The following is a 17,983-nucleotide window of genomic DNA, read 5'->3' as shown; positions in this document are numbered from 1 at the left end:
AGACCCTCGCTCCCTTGATTTTGACAGAGGGAGCGAGTCTACTTCATATGTACACTTCAGGCAGCTCCATATCCCACAATGCAACGCGATTGTGAAGTCACTTCAGCAGCTTGCGCTTTGCAGAGTTCAAAGGATGGAGGGGGCGGTCTCCACTTTCCATGTGATCAAGGGCTTAGGGCGATCCATTTGAACCTACTTCAAGTGTTCCAGCAGTAGTGGGCACTGGGCACTCGTACAGCATAGGCAATGACGTGCATCCGAGTGAACGGGAAGTTAGCGAGGGAAGGTCATAAAAAACGAACTGGAACGCAGTGATAGAGGGAGAGTTTAAACTCGGGTACGACAGGCGCATAGACTGTACGATGATGACACTGAAGCTTCGGCGGCTGCATCACACGTTAGCGCAACGTCACCATGTGATCATGCCGAATTTCTTACACTGTCAGAAAACTATCGTAGGCTATCTTTGGACGCAAGACCGGGAAAACGGTCGTCTTTGAACCTCTCTCACTGTACAACATAGGACCACCGATGAAGAACCACGATCACAGAAATCGCGATGGCAATCTTTTGTCTGGGACAGCCAATAATCGCGCAGTATATCTCGGGCTTTAGGCTGTTTACCTAAAAGGAAGTTTTTACTTTGCGTTTATGAAAAATTTCAAGTACACACCACAACGCTGTCCAAAAGATTTGCATATACATGGATCTACGAAGACAACAAATCCGCTGTATTAGGTATGCCAGGCCAATAGATGGCGATGTTACCTTGTAAAGAAACACTACACGACTGCGCACATAAGCATTTGTCACACTGCAATAAATACAAACAGCCAAGAACGCGAAAGCATCGAGCAGTTTAATTAAGACGGTTGATAAGGTAGGTTTATTTCTACAAGTAACCCTGGACTATAAAACTTTGTTGGAGAAGCGTTAATATCTTTTAAAAACTCTGTATCTTGAGCAGCACAAACACAATCCTCAGTGGTTTCCGAACTTTTTTCATTCCGCAACCCACTTAGACAGATATAATCTATCACAGGACCCACCAAAATATTTATTTATAGAAATATGCAAAAATATACATTTCGAAATACAAAAAGAAATGTGTTCTCCTTTAAAAGAGAGGAGTTTATCTTTTCTTTGTCATTGTATAAATTTCAATCCCAAAATACCTGATATCAAAATGATTGTCATTAATTGTCGTTAATTGTGTGTCTCTTTCTACAACAACCAAGTGACTTTGCACAACCCACCTAATTCCACTCTGCGACCCGCTAGACCCACAGCTTAAAAACCCCAGCTGTAGACCACCATTGCTGTTTTGGTTATACTCACATATGCCTAAAACCGATGCATATTATTACAGATGAACAGGCTCGAACGCATGACGCCACCGTTATTACAGATCTGCGTTTACGTAGTTTACATAGTGACGACAAGTCATCATTATTTAATAATGATGTTATTAAGTATGCATAATGTATGCAAAAAGTATGCAAAATGCCATCGTAACGTAACCGAACAGGCAAACCACATATAAACTTTTCTGTTTATGGTTGAAATAGTTGTTGTGTTAACTACCCCTTAGTGGTCCCTTAACAGCCAACTTAACACCCTGAAATTGTGCTGGTCATAAAATATAAAAATCCTGTTTCTTCTTATGAATGTATTCAAATTTTGCAGCCATTTCAGCTGTTTTTAACCAAATAAACTCCCAGAAGAATCAAATGTCCATATCCAGTATCTCATATCCCCACAGGTCTTTCACATCGTACACTTATACGATTACAATGTGCCCTCATATGATGTCAATATGTGAAGACTGTACAGAAATGTATTGTGTTTGGCCTAAGGTAGACTGATTCTTGCCCCTGTCCTGCAATCTCCTGGTGGTGCCTTTCAGGTCTGTACACATGAATAATGAAGGACAGGAGAGTAATAAGACCCCTGAGGAACCACTGTAGACCAGAGACTATGCAAAATAAGCCTGCCTCCAACTCTGCCTGTATAAACGTTTCTATGCCAAAGCTTTATTATTTAGATTATTATTGGAATATGCAAAAATTAAAGATGTTGGATAAAAAGCATTGTGCGTGATAGGAATTTGTGTTTTAAACCAGTTTTTATATAATTGTTGCCTTCTAAACACCGTTGCCACAGTTACGAGCCTGGCCCAAAGTTAACTTCCGCTTTTTGGCTGCATCCAAAAGCTTAGGTAGCTGACTTGTTGCCTCGCTGCCTCATGAGGCAATGAGTTCTGCGGCATGAAAGCATCTCTAGGAAAAACATTCGGACAGCCTTTATAAGCAGTGTAATGGAAATCTGTTTAAAATATAAACAGAGAGCGCCTTTGTGATAACTAATCCCATATTTCAAAGCTGCAACACTAATTTCTCACTAGAAATGCAATCAAAAGTTGTAAAGAGTGGAAGTAAAACTTTATTCGCACTAAATTTATCGCACTCGAACAATCACATTCCCCTCGCACGCCCACGCGTGGAATTGTGGGACAAGATGATGAAGGTATCTGAGGAGTCAGGAAGTGAAGCAAAAATTGGATTAGGAGGTGCCTTGATTCCTTCCTGCCTTGGAATGCTGCCTTTGGAGATTTAGGGATTTTCACAAAGTTTACCGGCCAGAAAAGCTGTTTGTTTATGTTGTTCCTGCTGTAACTGTCTATATACAATATCTACATTTATGGCGTATTAGATCTGTTTACTGTATACATAAGCATATAAAGATTACAATTACATTTTTTTATGCAAAATCTAGGACAAAATAACATCCCAGTCTGTTAATATTTATAACTCTGTTATAGAGTACTTAAGGGAATACAGATTTGTCATCAGTCTATGCACACGTACACCTGCTCTTATCAACACATCCCACACAACACAGGCTGATCTAGGTACAACTAGTTACACAATACATGAGAAAATGTAGAAGCCTTTGAAAAGGACAGTAATCTGCATGATGTAATGTACTTATGCAAGACTGAAAGAGATAGAACAAGGAAGAAACAATGAAAAAAGACGAAATAAGGCAAGAAAAGGATATCCCTACATCTACTCTCAGGACCCCCTTCCCTCTGTAGGGTGTACCCATTCCTATCTTTTTTTGTCCACAGGCAGGTACATCCTGGATAAATGGACAGTCCATCAGAGGTCACTTACAGATGAACACATCAATTTGAGAACCCAGAAAACCCTTTCTAACTATAGCTTCACATACAGATATACACATTAAAATACCATCTCAAATAATCAGATTAAATGTCACGTTCTTTCAGAATTCCTCCTTCAAAGCCACAGTGAATGGCTGGTTTGAACTCCATCCCTCTACTTCCTGCTTTAAAGACATAACTAGAACAGTTTTTTGACTAAACTCCGCCCCCAGGTATACATCAGTCACCAGCCAAGCTAACGGCAAGCTAAGCTGCTATCGAATCACAACACACTAAACAAGCTACACAATCAGAACTCGATACGTATTTCTGAAGGAGGGAATTCATAGAACAAGAAAGACATCAGACCGCTTTGTGGTTATACAGATAAGTAAATTGTGTGAAAAATACTGCATTTTTTACATGTGAAACATGAACACATGTTATATTGCGCACTGTAAACACAATCAAAGCTTCAAGAACGGGAGCTTTAAAACATAATCTAAAATGGTCAATAAATTTGTCCAAAACGAGTGGATTGTCGTGATGATTTTATTTAAGCATGATACTTCCACTGCTCACAGGGATTATGTCTTCAATGTAAGTACACAAAGGACTCTATCTTACACCCGGCGCAATGCGGCGCAATGCAGCGCAATGCGTGACGCAGGTGTCTTTTGCCAGTTTCCAATTATAATTTTCACATTTAGCGCCGCGTTGTTTAAATAGCAAATGCATTTGCGCCCCCTTTTGCGCCAATGGGCGTTCTGGTCTGAAAACGAGGTGTGTTCAGGCGCATTGTTGGTGCGTTGCTATTTTGAGGCAACTAAAATAGACTACGCCATTGACCAACAAATACCTTTAGTATTAGTAATATGCACCTATAAACGGGATGACAACACGGGTTTGCTTAACACATACATGAATGCGCAGCAGCACAAAAACATTTTTAAATATGAAAGATTAAAGGATTGAATGTAAAAGATTATTATTGAGTCTCTTGGACATAAATGAGGACTAATTATGAGACGTTAGAAGGCACAAAGAGCTGCTTTACCTGCAGCCTGGTAAGTAAATAAATGCTTTGCTTTGAACAAATGCGTCTGTTTTTAAATGTTTTTTTTAAATGCTACCTCACAGATTTATTGTATATGATGACTCTGTCTGTGGATATGGTGAGATGAGAAACATTTTTAAGTAATGCTTAAAAAAACTCGTAACGCTGTCCAAGTGCTGAAACTTGAGGAGAGCCGTTTGTAAATTCTTTATCTCCTGTTTGTAACAAATAAAGTATTTTTACAATACAAACCTTTTCTTACATACTTGTAAAATATTTTTGGATGATATTGGATAGCCATACATTTAAAGCTTTTTTACTTCCATGACTAAAAGAAAACGGGTTTTAAAGGTTTTAATAAAAAATAAATAAATTTCAATACAAGTGAAAACAACACAATTATTTAACATTAATCTTAAAGTGGGGATCTTCTTCCTCTGCTTAGTTTTTCAGTTTACAAAGTCCGTCATCTAAATAGGGATTAGACATAGCGCCAGCGCAACAAGCTTTTAAAGGGGATGAGAGCTGAGACTCTCATTGGTTTATTGCACGTTACGCCCAAAATACTCCCATTAATCTTTTAAAAATAGTAACAACCCTTTTTGACCATGCGCTCGGTGCACAAGCCATTTTTCCCGTCATGAAAAAATGGATTCGGACACGCACATTAGACGTTGCGCTGTGCACTTTAGACAATCCGCTTAGATCGTTAAAATAGGGCCCAAAATGTATAAGTGAGAGCAGGGGCGAAATAAAAATAATTAGTAAAGATAATGTTTTAGTCAGACAGTTTTGCTGTGGTCAATAACTTAAAAGTGTGGTCTAGTTGGAATTTTGAACGAATGTAAAACGACTTATAACGCAGTATAACGACAGTATAACTTCACTTTGAACATCAGTAGTGCATTGCTACTTTTGACCCCGTCAGCTGGGACAATAGTAACACACAGGTGGGTCAAAAATAACACAACAAAACAAGATAGATTTTTGTGTTACACTTATTTTTAGTTAATATACATGACCATGACCTTGTTAATATGTAACTGCAAACATATTTTGTCATTTATTTTTGCAAAAAAATAATTTAATCACATTTTCATTTAAAATTTTAGTTACATCAAATGTTTCAAAAACACCCCTACAGTACAAACTTGAATTATTGAGAATTTCTTTATTTATTCTTCACACTATTCCAGCATCTATGGCTATATTCATGGCAAGAACTGGTTAATCCATACACAGGTTGGGAAGGGGCAATTTGATATCTTCAATTTACCTAACCTGCATGTTTTTGACCTGTGAGTACCCAGAGTAAACGCACGCTGACACAGGGAGAACAAGCAAAATCCACAAAGAAAAGCCACCTGACCTAGCCAGGGATCAAACCAGGGACCTTCTTGCTGTGAGGCACCACTGAGCCAATTATTGAGAATAAAACATGTTTTCAACAGTATAAACCAGCCCAGTCACACGAAATTACATACCTTTTTCTTTTTTATGATATTGTCACAAATTTCTGCTTTTTTTTCGTGATCGTATCACAAATTTCTGTTTATGTATCATTGTCACGTATTGGTTACTCAACTGTTTTTTCCTGTTTTCTTACAATTTTCGCTTCGGTTTAGGGTTAGATTTACATAAAATGACATCCTTACCCAAACCCAACTCTAACCCTAACACCAGGCAACAATGGTTCAAAATTGAGAAAATATAAGAAAATAAATCTGAAAATAAAATAGTATACAACAATACTTAAAGTGACATCCTAATGCAAACACACTGAAAAAAATGATTAATTGAATTTAATAAATTTTTTAAGGTAAGTGGTTGCAATCAATTTATTTAAGCTACATTTAAACAAAAATTTTATATTTTATTTTACGTTACTAATCTTTTTTGTTTAAATGTAGCCTAAATAAATTAATTGCAACCACCTACCTAAAAAAATTGATTAAATTCAATGAATAATTTTTTTAAGTGTACTAAATCTAACCCTAAACCGAAGCGAAAATGGTTTAAAAATAGGAAAAAGCAGTTGAGTAACCAATAAGTGACAAATACACATAAACAGAAATTCATGATACAATCACGAAAAATCCTGGAAATTCATCACAGTATCACAAAAAAAATCTAAAAATTATGTGACTATTAAAAATAAATTAAATCAATTTAGAATAATATACATTTTCAACATAATGCTACAGTATTAGCAGTGGGGCAAAAATGGGTTACCCGACAGCAACTCCTGACATTTAAACCCAGTTTACTTTTATTTAGAAAAACTGAGAGGTCAAACTTCAGGATGTGTTAAAGCACTAAATAACCTGGGTAGGGTTGCACCAGTCGTTCGTAAGTTCTTACTTAAACTGGGAGGTAAAGTCCAAACTAGAGGCTTAGTAACTACTAGCTAGTTTATAACTAACTCTTTACTTTATTCGGTTGCACCATTTGTTCTTAAGGTAGAACGTAGCTAGTAGGTCGTAAGCTCTCCGTAAAGTAATGCGTTGTCGCATAAAAAGACGTCTATTTTTCTTAACCCAATGACAAGCCTTATAATGGGTAAACAGAAAAAAGTCTGAACAGTACGTAATTTCAAACTCATTCTTGACTTGCCTAAACTGAAAGTTAAAGCAAACGTTATCGAACTCAAAACATTACACTTTTAATTGAAAATATCTATCCCACACATGGAGGAGAAAATAAACAGGAAGACATTTTAAATCTTATTTTAATTGATGGATACACAGAAAATTAAACAGTTCTTGAAAACTCGTTGACGAACTTGCGGCTCTTCATAATTAATTACGAGCTCATCAATGTAATATAATCTGGCTGACATCTTATTCCAATCATTATTCATGGACAGAGGCTTCCGTAAATATTTAGTTACAACGTATTGTTACATTTAAACGAAGTTTAATGGTGCAACGTAAAAACATTTAGTAGTGCGTAAGATGTTACTTAGTGCCCATTTACGTCGTAACTAAGCTACGTTGTAACTTACGCACAGCTGGTGCAACCGGCCCCTGTAGATTAATCTGTAACACATGAAACCAGAAACACAATGTGTTATAAGAAAAAAAATGTCCGCTTTAGGAATTGACTTATCGTGGTTGAAATCAGCTTTTTGGACCTACACGTGCAAAACGATGATGAAATAATATGATATTTGTCAGCTCTGTCAAGGGTTGCGAGCTAAAGATGCTGTCATAGTTTTAAATGCAAATGTAGTCAGGGCACGTTACTTTCGCCCTGGTTTTCACCCCCCACCTGAATATTTGCTGCCTTTGTTGTTTATTCAGTATTGATATGAGAAACAAGGCACAACCTTTGTTCCAAACATGTTTACAGTAGGGTACCACACCCATACCAGGTTTCAATATTACTTCTCTTTTTACCACTAAACTGATTTTCATATCCCCACGGGCTTTTAGGGACAAATTCACTTAAGTTGCAGAGGGGGTGGGGGGGAGATTAATCAAAAAATAACTCAAGCAAAACAATCTTTTATCCTATTTTGTTATGTTTAACTGCATGATGCACTTGGATGGAGAATTGTGCCACTCCATCTAGATGTTTTATGAAGATAAAATAGTATTTTGTTGGTCACCATATTATGCTCATGATGTGGTGTACATTAAAGTACTATTAAGGTACCAGGGTTACTGTAATGCATCACACGCTACGGTAATATCATTATATTTACATTACACCCAAAGATAAATCTCTTGATGATCATGATATGACTTTAATACCATCTCAGCAATCAACAGGCATCATTTCACAGTTTAGGTTAACTATAAACCCTATGTAATCTGGGGAGTAACCCACTTCAAACAAAAATGAATTGAATTTGGTTTTTGCCAAATTCTGTGGTTTATATTGCATCCGTTCTCATACAAACAGGTGACTAGAGAAGCATGTTTTTGCAACAGTGGGAGGAGAGAGAAAGAAAAGGGGAAGGAAAATGGGCAGTATTTCCCTGATGCATCTCTAAGTTAAGAGCAAGAGTTGTGTCAAAGGGTCATACACGTGTCACTTTCTGCTAACAATCAATGCTCAACATGCAACAATAAAGGCAAAGTCAAAGATTTGGGGACATCAAAATGTTACTATTGTATGTGATTTGGGTGAATCTAGTAAACAAATATAACATTCATAGCCAAAGTCTCAAAAGTATTTACGTCACTGATATGAAGGAGATTTATTGTATTTTGTACAAATGAAATGCTCTTTACCCTTAAACACGCTGAGAAGCGTTTGGTACTGGGAACTTCATTTTCCGACTCAGTGTTTTCTATGAGATTCCCACGTGGAGTTCCAAGACTCCAGACAAGGAGCTCTTTTCCAGTCTATCTGCATGAGAATGTTCTTTCCCAGCATGCCTGGCGAGGCTGTCACCCTCTGTTCATTCAGCCTATCCAACCCAATCATCCTCAATGAGCCCGCATCCTGTTCTTTAAAAACAACTTTAAGGCATCCCAGAAAAACCAGTGAGCTCTTCAAAGCCCATTATGTAGTCATGTGTTTGTGCCTTCACAGTTGTGTGTACCTGTTGTTCGCCTACTTTCATAATACGAGATCATGCGTAATGAGGTACTGTCGCCCTACTGGTGTTCAGAATTTGATTTATGAGCTTCAGAGAGTTGTTTTGCAAATGTTCCTGTGGGCTGGGACCGGATTTATTGAAGTGACTCATTGGCAAATCTGTCGGCTTTTTGGAGACAATGAAACTGATAAAGACTCTCCATCTGTAGCCGCTGATAAATATCCACCATCATTCATCATGAACTTCAATCTGTACATTTTCTGAAAGAAATGTTGGTGGTGCTTACCTGGGCAAAAATGACATTCACAATGATGTAATGTGTTGTGTGTGGTTGTTGCTATGCAGTTGCTAAGGAGATTTTTAGGACCAGAACAGCAGATAAAATGCTAGATGTAGCGATACAAAGTAAACCACACTACAGCAAAAGTTTTGCTATTTTCCTAATAATTTACATCAGTTCATAACTCTATCATTTTTTATATGTGCTGCATAAATTCCTCTTTAGCCGAGTCTATTCAGGATTATTGACATTATGATCAAAGCCTGCGAGTTTGTGAAATCCTGAGAGGTCTGCTACGCCTGATGGTACTTGCTGTGACCGCTTTAAAGGCCCACACCTGCACTGGTGTGTTTCAATAGCCCTCATTCTTTAAATACCAGGGCCATTTTGCCATCAGGAGCTTGAGTAATGATCAGTTACATAACCGTGGATATCTAACACCTCACGCTCCATAATGCTTTAAAACAATCTATGTTTCTCAAAGACATACGAGTGATAGATACAGCGAGAGGCTTGGAGATGGTTCAAATGAAACGAAAGAAATGAATCACATCTCTGTAACCCAAACCTCTCTGGAGGTGCTTAACCTCCATATTACGAATCCCGTATTAGCTCCGGAGAGGCGTGTTGCCATGGAGCGGGAAGATGATGTTCTGCCTGTAACGCTCGTGGTAAAACACGGTTTCAACAATAAATGCAGAGAGAGAAAGATAGAAGACAAAGTGTCTGATAATATGAGCTTCAGTACACAAACAGTATGTAATAATCAATCAGTTTAATGAGGCTGTCTTTAGAGTCCTCAGGCTATTTCTATATACAGCATCAGCTTTGTGTTTTGTATTTTTTTCATAGCCTGAAGTTAAAATGCATAAACTGAGATATGAAACATACAAAAGGGATAAATCATTTATTTGCATGTGCTGTTTGTGCTATGAAATCATGAGGTTTGTTACTTTTAAATGAATAAGGTTTTGACTTAGTATGTACACTTGTGTGCTCTCTCATTTGTAAGTTGTTTTGTAATAGAGAAGGAGGATTTGTGTGGTGTGGGTTACTGCAGGCTACTCAATATTTCTTCACTTCAGGGTGTGTCACATTTAAGAAAATGAAAAGCTGTTTTCACAGTAAAAAGGCAACTTTCTTCATTTCCTCAATGCACGCTGACGTTTTTTTATAGGCTTCCAGGCGCAGCCTTCATATTGCAAAACAGCCCTTTCTCTGAAAGTTACAGTCACTAATGTAAAACAAAACCAAATAAAAAGCAATAAACAAGCAATACTAACAAATACCATGTAGACCGAAATGCTCAAACATGTGAACTTTAAATACTGATCTGAAAACAAATGAAACTTAAAAAACACCACAGACTCCTGCCATATGTTCAATGTTTACCCACCCACCCTCTCTGTCTCTCTGTCTCTGTCTCCGTCTCTCTCTCTCTCTCTCTCTCTCTCTCTCTCTCTCTCTCTCTCTCTATCTCTCTGTCTCTCTCTCTCGTCATGCTTCTCAGATGGCAATATTAAGTAACAGTCATTAAACATCTAGTGTTAAACAGTGCGCTGTATGGCATTAATGGACCTGTTTACAACAGAAAACTAATGTGACTGTGTACATGAGGCTGAAACAACAAATACAATCTTTCTTATGACAAATTATTTTTGACACAAAACACGAGCTGAACCCTGAGAGTTAGTTTTGTTAAAGATCCTGTAGCTCAGTTGGTCGAGTGTGTTATGTTCATGAATTTGATCCCAGGAAACTGATGCTGTAAGTCACTTTGTGTAAAATCATATGAATCAAATGCATGAATGTACACTGTTAGACTTTTTATTGTATATATGCGGTATATTACAGTACCATAACTGTACATGTTTTTTACAGTATGATGCCTTTACCGCAGTTCAATTTTAGAGTATAATACCCTTACTGTAACCTAGTTAAAAAAAAATATTGCCTTGAATGGGAATCAAACTCAGGTCACCCTTGTCATAGGTCCATAACACTACCACAGTGCCACAGAGTCACTTAACAAAAATTCCTCGCTACACTCCACAAGTAGCCTCTATTGTCACTCTCCCGACACTCCGAGGAGCGAAATCTTGTCATCAGTACACTGTAAAAAAATTCCGTAGAAATTACAATATTATTGCAGCTGGGTTGCCGGTAATTTACCGTAGATTTAAATTTATGTTATTTACTGGCAAGAGTTTGTTCAAAGTTAAATAAATTTTAAATATTAACAAGTCTTTATCTTTACAGAATAAAACTATACAATAACAGCCTCATGCAAAGCATTCTGGGAACCAGAAATCATCATCAAACTTTTTCTATTTTTTGCTTTAGATTTTGTTTCCTAGAATGTTTTGCTTGATGCTGTTTTACTCTGTTAAGACAAATGTTCATTTAACTTTAAACAAAATGTTGCCAGTAAACAACATAAATTTAAATCTACGGTAAGTTACCGGCAACTCAGCTGCAATTTCTATGGATTTTTTTACAGTGTAGTGTTTTGAAGTCTTGAGGTCAAATTCAAATCTGACAGTCAAGCATTTATCCATAATCCCTTTCTTGTTTCTATCTACAATTCTCAATAAATTATTTACAGTGCTGAAAAACAATTCACATTTTGAAATTTGCTTTACTGCTAAAATCATAACAAATAAAATGTATTTCATTTTATTTTTCCATTATTATATTCTTTTATAACACTATTTTATTCAACTACAGTAGCACCACTGCTGTTGTTTTGCAGCAGTCTACCGCAAATTCAAAACATAAGGTAAATCACTGTAAATTAAATGTTAATACCCATAATGCAATGCATATTACAGTAATAAACTGGAAAAGAATATGATGGTATTTTACTGGGCATTTTGTGGTAAGTAACTGTAGAAATTACAGTTAAGTCTAACAGTGTAATTCCTGCCCAGCATCAGTGGTTTTATCATGAAGATAATCTATGGGCACTTTGGACGACACAGTCTTCAGTCTCAGTGGGTGGACGTGTTTTGTTGTTCTGAGAGTTTCTGTGGATGATCTTCAGGCACTGATCATAGTGCTAATCTGTCTGATTGTTAACGGACAGACGCGTCTCTAAGAATAAAACTCTCTCCTCAGAAGAGAATGGGGTTATCAAAAAACAGAGAGGACTATTTTTGGGATCTTTCTTCTGTGATTTGTCACAGTCCTCTTCTGACGAAACACAGATGTCAATGCTTAATTTAGCAGTGCACTAGTTCTTTATCAGGGGCTACAGAAGTAGAATGATGGAAGTACCATAAGAAATACTGGGTGTCAACTTCTCCAGATCTACCAGTATTACCAAACCAGAACAATGAAGTGGTTACTACAGTATTATTATTATTATGTATTAAAGTTATTTATGTTTTTGAAGAAATTTAACATGCAATGTAGGCAATTGAGCCTCAAAAAGGAGTTGAAGGTGATTCGGCTGCAAGAATCCTGAATCTAATTTACATGAGAAGAGAGACACAATTTACATCCCAATGGCAATGCATTTACCCTGACCCCAACCAGCAGAACAAAAGCTGTACGTAAAACTCGCATAAAGCCCAAAAGCAGTTTAATCCTCAAACAACAGACGAGAAGTTCACTGCATTATTTTACATTGCCTCATTAAAAACTATATTTCAAAAATGAAAGTGTTTATAGGAAACCTAGACACCTGACGTGTCTTGCTAATATAGACCTCAACATACAGATTAATTGAATCATGCTAATACTGATATGTGTCTGTAGACATAATGAACTAGAAGAAGATATTGCGTTTATTCCTCTTTCATTAAAGAGAAAACATCTCAGGGTTTAATTTAAACCAGGCAGAAATCACTGTCATCAGGCATCTCTTTGAGGATGTACTTGAAATTTCTTGTCGGAGGTCTTGCAGCACACACAAAGGATTAGATCAATACTTTCATCTTCCCAAATCTTCTGCGAAAGCCTTCGAGGAAATTGGAGGCAACCAAATCTCTTTAACTTCAGCATCAATAGATTCGGCAGAGTTACAAGCTCTGTTGGAGTTTCATCCATTATCCTTTTCCACCGTCATCTCGTGCTCTTCAAAGACTCTGCAGGTAAGACGTCTGGTGTCTGACAGCTCTTACCCCAGAGACATTTCGGTACAGTCTAGAGCTCTGGGGTCTCTCCCCACCCCTCAGACACCTTCAAGACCCTCATGTGGAGAGCCCTCATTCCTCACGCTGGGCTTTCTTTTGTCTGACTGGAGCAAACGCATCTCTACCATGTCTATACGTGAGTCGCTTCAGACTACCCAGACGCACACTTCACTGAGATAAAAGAGCTCTTTGAAATTCAATAATCCCTCACAGAGCTCTGGATGTGTGCATTTCAACTTTCAAAAAATGGTGGGGCGTTTCTAACAATTAATTTTAATACGGGCAGAGTGAAGTTCGATTCACGCAGATTATCTTTTTATGTACAAAGAGCTGTCACACTTTTAATCTCATTGTTAATCCCATTGACTAAATATTACGTTTGCACCCTCCATTAATATTGAAATTCCAATAAACCACTATTATGGTGATCAGTGTTGGTTTTAGTTGATTTTTAACAATGTTTCAATGGTTGCTTGCTATCTGGGTACAACAAACATTCTTGGCTTGAAAAATTTGTGCAAGCTGCCCTGTGAGTTTTAAATATCAGTCATGTAACTAATAGGATAACTATAGACCCGATATGGTCCGGCCATGAGTAAACCACTTCTAGCCAAAATAAACTTGATTTTGGCTACATGTTGTTTTTGTCACAATAATTTGTGAGATGTCTGATATTCCATTATGAAAGCAAACCCTAATGAATAATCCGGCCATTTTAGCTGGTCTCCCAGCTTGGATTAAGCTGGTATTGCTGGTGTAGCAAGCTGGTCTAGTTGTGTTTTGGTCACATTTTAAGCTGGTCTAGCTGGACTTTGCTGGTTAGGCTGGAAGACCAGCTGACCCACCAGCTTTGCCAGGTTGGGAGGACCAGCTTAGTCCAGTTACTGCCAACTTAAACTAGCTAATACCAGCTACCAGTTTATGCTGGTCTTAGCTGGATTTTTCAGTAGGGAAGTCAACAGTGATTACACAGTGTTTGCTTTCATTTATTTATTTATTTCATTTAGTCATTTTTGGGCTATGGTTAGACACCTAGTAAATGTTTACTTACAGCCCAAATGTTGCTTTGTTTCAACCTAGACATCTGAGCTGTGTTCTGACGGCTATTAGATGTCTTTTAAATAGAAAATTGCTTGCTGGATACGAATAAGCTGTTGGCACCACAAGAACACACACAGTCCTTTGTCAAAACTATCATTGCATTAACATCTATCCTAATATGAAGATTTCATAGACAAGACCACAAGTGCAACAGTGCAAATCAACCGTCTCAACATCTATAAAAGTGTCATCCAATCCTAAAACATCAAGTATGACAAACAAAATGATATGGTACAGATCAAACTCTTGTCCTATTGATCACTGTCTGGAGTTTAGATCTGGGAGTGACTGAACACAAACGACAACATTCCCAGAATAACAGCAACCGTGGCACTTAAAATAAAAACACTGCTTATATTCTGGTGTCACGAGACATTCGACTGATGAGCCTGAACCAAATCTTTTCTGCCACACGTAAAATAGGATTTCATCTCGCTTTGTTTTTCTCTCTCGCTGCAGTCATTTTGACACGTGGGTGGTGAGATCCAGATAAAAGTAACGGCGAATCAGCATTGTGCCCTATTTAATAAACATCTGATTCACTTCACAGGGTTGCACTCGCCAAGCCATGACTGCTTGTTTATACTGTGGCAATGCTTTGTGTCCAACCAGAGAGGATTAAGGTCAAGACTGAACATTTGGGTGCATTATCATCCTCAAATCTACATGTCATTGTAAGACACATGCATGCAGTTTTAAGTTTCTTGCACGCATTGACAGCTCCATTACAGTGAGTAAGGGCTGAATACCCAGCTAGAAATAAAAAGTTCTAAGAACGTTCCCTGAAAGTTCCCAAAGTTAACACAACCAGGAAAAAACTAGAAAGCAAAAATCAAGTGTCAAGAGTCCAACTAAAACAAACACTAATCACAATAAGGGTGACTTAAAATGAAACAAAACATCAACATCTAAACCTAGTAAGTGAATTGAGTTTTCTACAGCAATATATTTACTGAACATTCAGAAATAATGTCTTCCAAAACAACAAAATGCAATGTTTCTCTACCATTTATACAACAATTAAACAAGTCAATACAATAAACAGTTGCTGTTTTAAACATTGTGTGAACACCAAAACATGACACCGTCACAACGTCCAAAAATGGCAAAATGCAACATCACTCCAACGTTCAGACAACAGAAACGTTCTTAGAACTTAAAAAAAAACTAGTCACTTTTGGCGTTGGCAGAATGTTTTTGGGAGCATTGGGAACTTTCGGGGAGCGTTCTTGGAACTTTTTATTTCTAGCTGGGTAAACGGCATCATTTACTGTAAACTCTGTTCAACTTTGCTCTGTGCAGACACACTACTCAGTGTTTGGCTTTATTTTTTCGCTATCATATGATCTCTTTTGCTTTCTGTCACACACAGTGAGGTTTTATTTTTCGCATACAATATTAGTGTAGACCAGTGGTTCTCAAACTTTTTTGGGCGTGAAAATGTATGACATAAAACATTGAAAAACGTTTGAATTAAACAAAAAAATATTAAATTATACAATGTAGTGCTGCCTTATTTTTCTTAATTTTAATTACACACAATTTTATAAAATGGGCCCCCAGTTTGAGAAGCACTGATGTAGACTCCACTATTTACATACCAGACTAATTATATTTTTATCCCAATTTCTGATCCTTACCAGACCCATAACTGCTATTAAAATATCCACTAATCCAAAGCACGAATGTCACAAAGATCTTGTAATGGTTACAAGTTGTGTAATAGTTTATTACAAGACAAAATTGAGATTATCTGATTTGCTTACTCACTTTTAATCTTTATAAATAACTATTATTGGTTTCAACATTTCTCAATATATAGCCCATTATACACTCCATTACCTGTATTGTGTTATTGATTCGTATTCAAGGTTTTCACATGAACACCACAGATAGACTGTTTACATCTAAAATGTATTGAAATAATGCAAACTACTGTTCGGCTGCTAAAAAATGCCTTCCATTAACTGATAAACACATCTAAGGCCTCTTCCTCGCATCACCAGCCATGATCAGCGGCGCTGGCCCTCAGCCAATCAGAGCACAGCATGACCAACACTCGATCCCGCACACCCATGGTGTTTATCTCCGAGTGGAGCGGAGACTAGAAGATGGCTATTGTGAACATTATGTGCCTTCACACCTCCTGTTCACACACAGATGCGAGCCGTGCAGATAACTACAGACGTATTCAGAATACTGAATACAGAAGTACATTTCAGACACAAAAACATTGTGGATGACGCACTCAGATCAAATATGGGACCATTTAGTGACATCACTAAACTGAGAGTCTGGTCAGCATTCAAAGTGCTGCTTCTTTACTACCCTGATATTTCACACAAACACAACATCTCACACTCACGGCTGAACTTCCTGTGACGGGCCCGGGGCCTCCATGGCCGGTTGCGCATCCAGTGCAGTCTTCGTGACAGCTCCATAGTAGCACGCCAGATTTTGACCACAGGAAGTCATCGATCAGCGTCAGCCCAAACTTTCCCCGACCATGAGCTCATATCCAAGGCAAGATCTGGCCCCATACGGGTCTTCGTCCGATGTTTTGTAGTGGACTCTGGAAGGTTCGCCGTGGATGTCTCTCGTCTCTAAACGTCTGCTCGCATTGGCTAAGATCCATGTTTTATGCATGAGTTAGGGAAACCCAACTCCATCGGTGGCTCTGACACACAGATAGCACTGAGCTTACACTGATCCAGAGAGCAGCACCTATCCATGAACACAATGAAATGTGACTCTACTCATCTTCTACCAGACACGCACATCATCACGTCTCTTTGAGTCTTAGATGATGTGTTTTTATTGGTGTTTGTGAATTTAACATTGTGTCTCATCAGAGATTAAGTTAAACATGAAGTAATAAAGACTTTCGTGTTAAAACAAATTCAACTCAATTCAACTGCACTAAATTAATTAAAAACTTAAAAGTTGTTATAACAATTACTTTAAAGGAATAGTTCACCTAAAAAAAATGAAACTTCTGTCATCGTTTTCTGACTCTCACGTTGTTACAAACTACTGTTGTAGCCTATACATTTCTTTGTTCTGATGAACACGAAGGAAAATATTTTGAAAAATTTTGAAACCAAACCAATCATGAGCTCCATTCACATCCAAAGTAGGAAAATAATATTATGGAATTGAATGGGGCTCATGAACAGTTTTTGGGTAAACTCTCTCTTTAAAGGGAATTAAACATTGTAGCCCTATATTGCCCCCTTGTGGGCTTCTTTATTAATCTCAACACAGAAGATTTCAAAGATTATCAACTTTAAGCCCCACATTGTTCACCATAATATTTAAAGCCCCCTTATTCACATTTACTATACAATTAAACAGGGTACCCCACACCTGGGCTAACTTCAAATTCAAGGACATTTCAAAGACTTTCCAGGTCCAATACCCTCAAATTTAAGTCCTTGATGTGCAGACATTTTTTAAGTGAGAACATTGTGTAACCTTGTTAGATACACTCACCTAAAGGATTATTAGGAACACCATACTAAAACTGTGTTTGACCCCCTTTCGCCTTCAGAAGTGCCTTAATTCTACGTGGCATTGATTCAACAAGGTGCTGAAAGCATTCTTTAGAAATGTTGGCCCATATTGATAGGATAGCATCTTGCAGTTGATGGAGATTTGTGGGATGCAAAAGCTCCCGTTCCACCACATCCCAAAG

General features: G+C 37.6%; 1 protein-coding gene across 1 annotated transcript in view; it reads right to left on the bottom strand.

Annotated features, from left to right (window-relative positions):
• ripor2 (RHO family interacting cell polarization regulator 2) overlaps nucleotides 1-16,887 on the bottom strand; it is a 74,643-nt gene extending 57,756 nt beyond the window's left edge. Inside the window, exon 1 of the mRNA XM_073857999.1 lies at nucleotides 16,655-16,887. Coding sequence (XP_073714100.1) covers nucleotides 16,655-16,730 — 76 coding nt within the window. The 5' untranslated portion in view covers nucleotides 16,731-16,887. The remainder of the gene's footprint in view (nucleotides 1-16,654) is intronic.
• Between the last annotated feature and the right edge of the window lie 1,096 nt (nucleotides 16,888-17,983).

This window comes from Misgurnus anguillicaudatus, chromosome 20, assembly GCF_027580225.2.
Source record: "Misgurnus anguillicaudatus chromosome 20, ASM2758022v2, whole genome shotgun sequence".
NCBI lineage: Eukaryota > Metazoa > Chordata > Actinopteri > Cypriniformes > Cobitidae > Misgurnus > Misgurnus anguillicaudatus.
The sequence above is the reverse complement of the archived record's forward strand: the minus strand, read 5'-3'. Positions and strand labels throughout refer to the sequence as shown.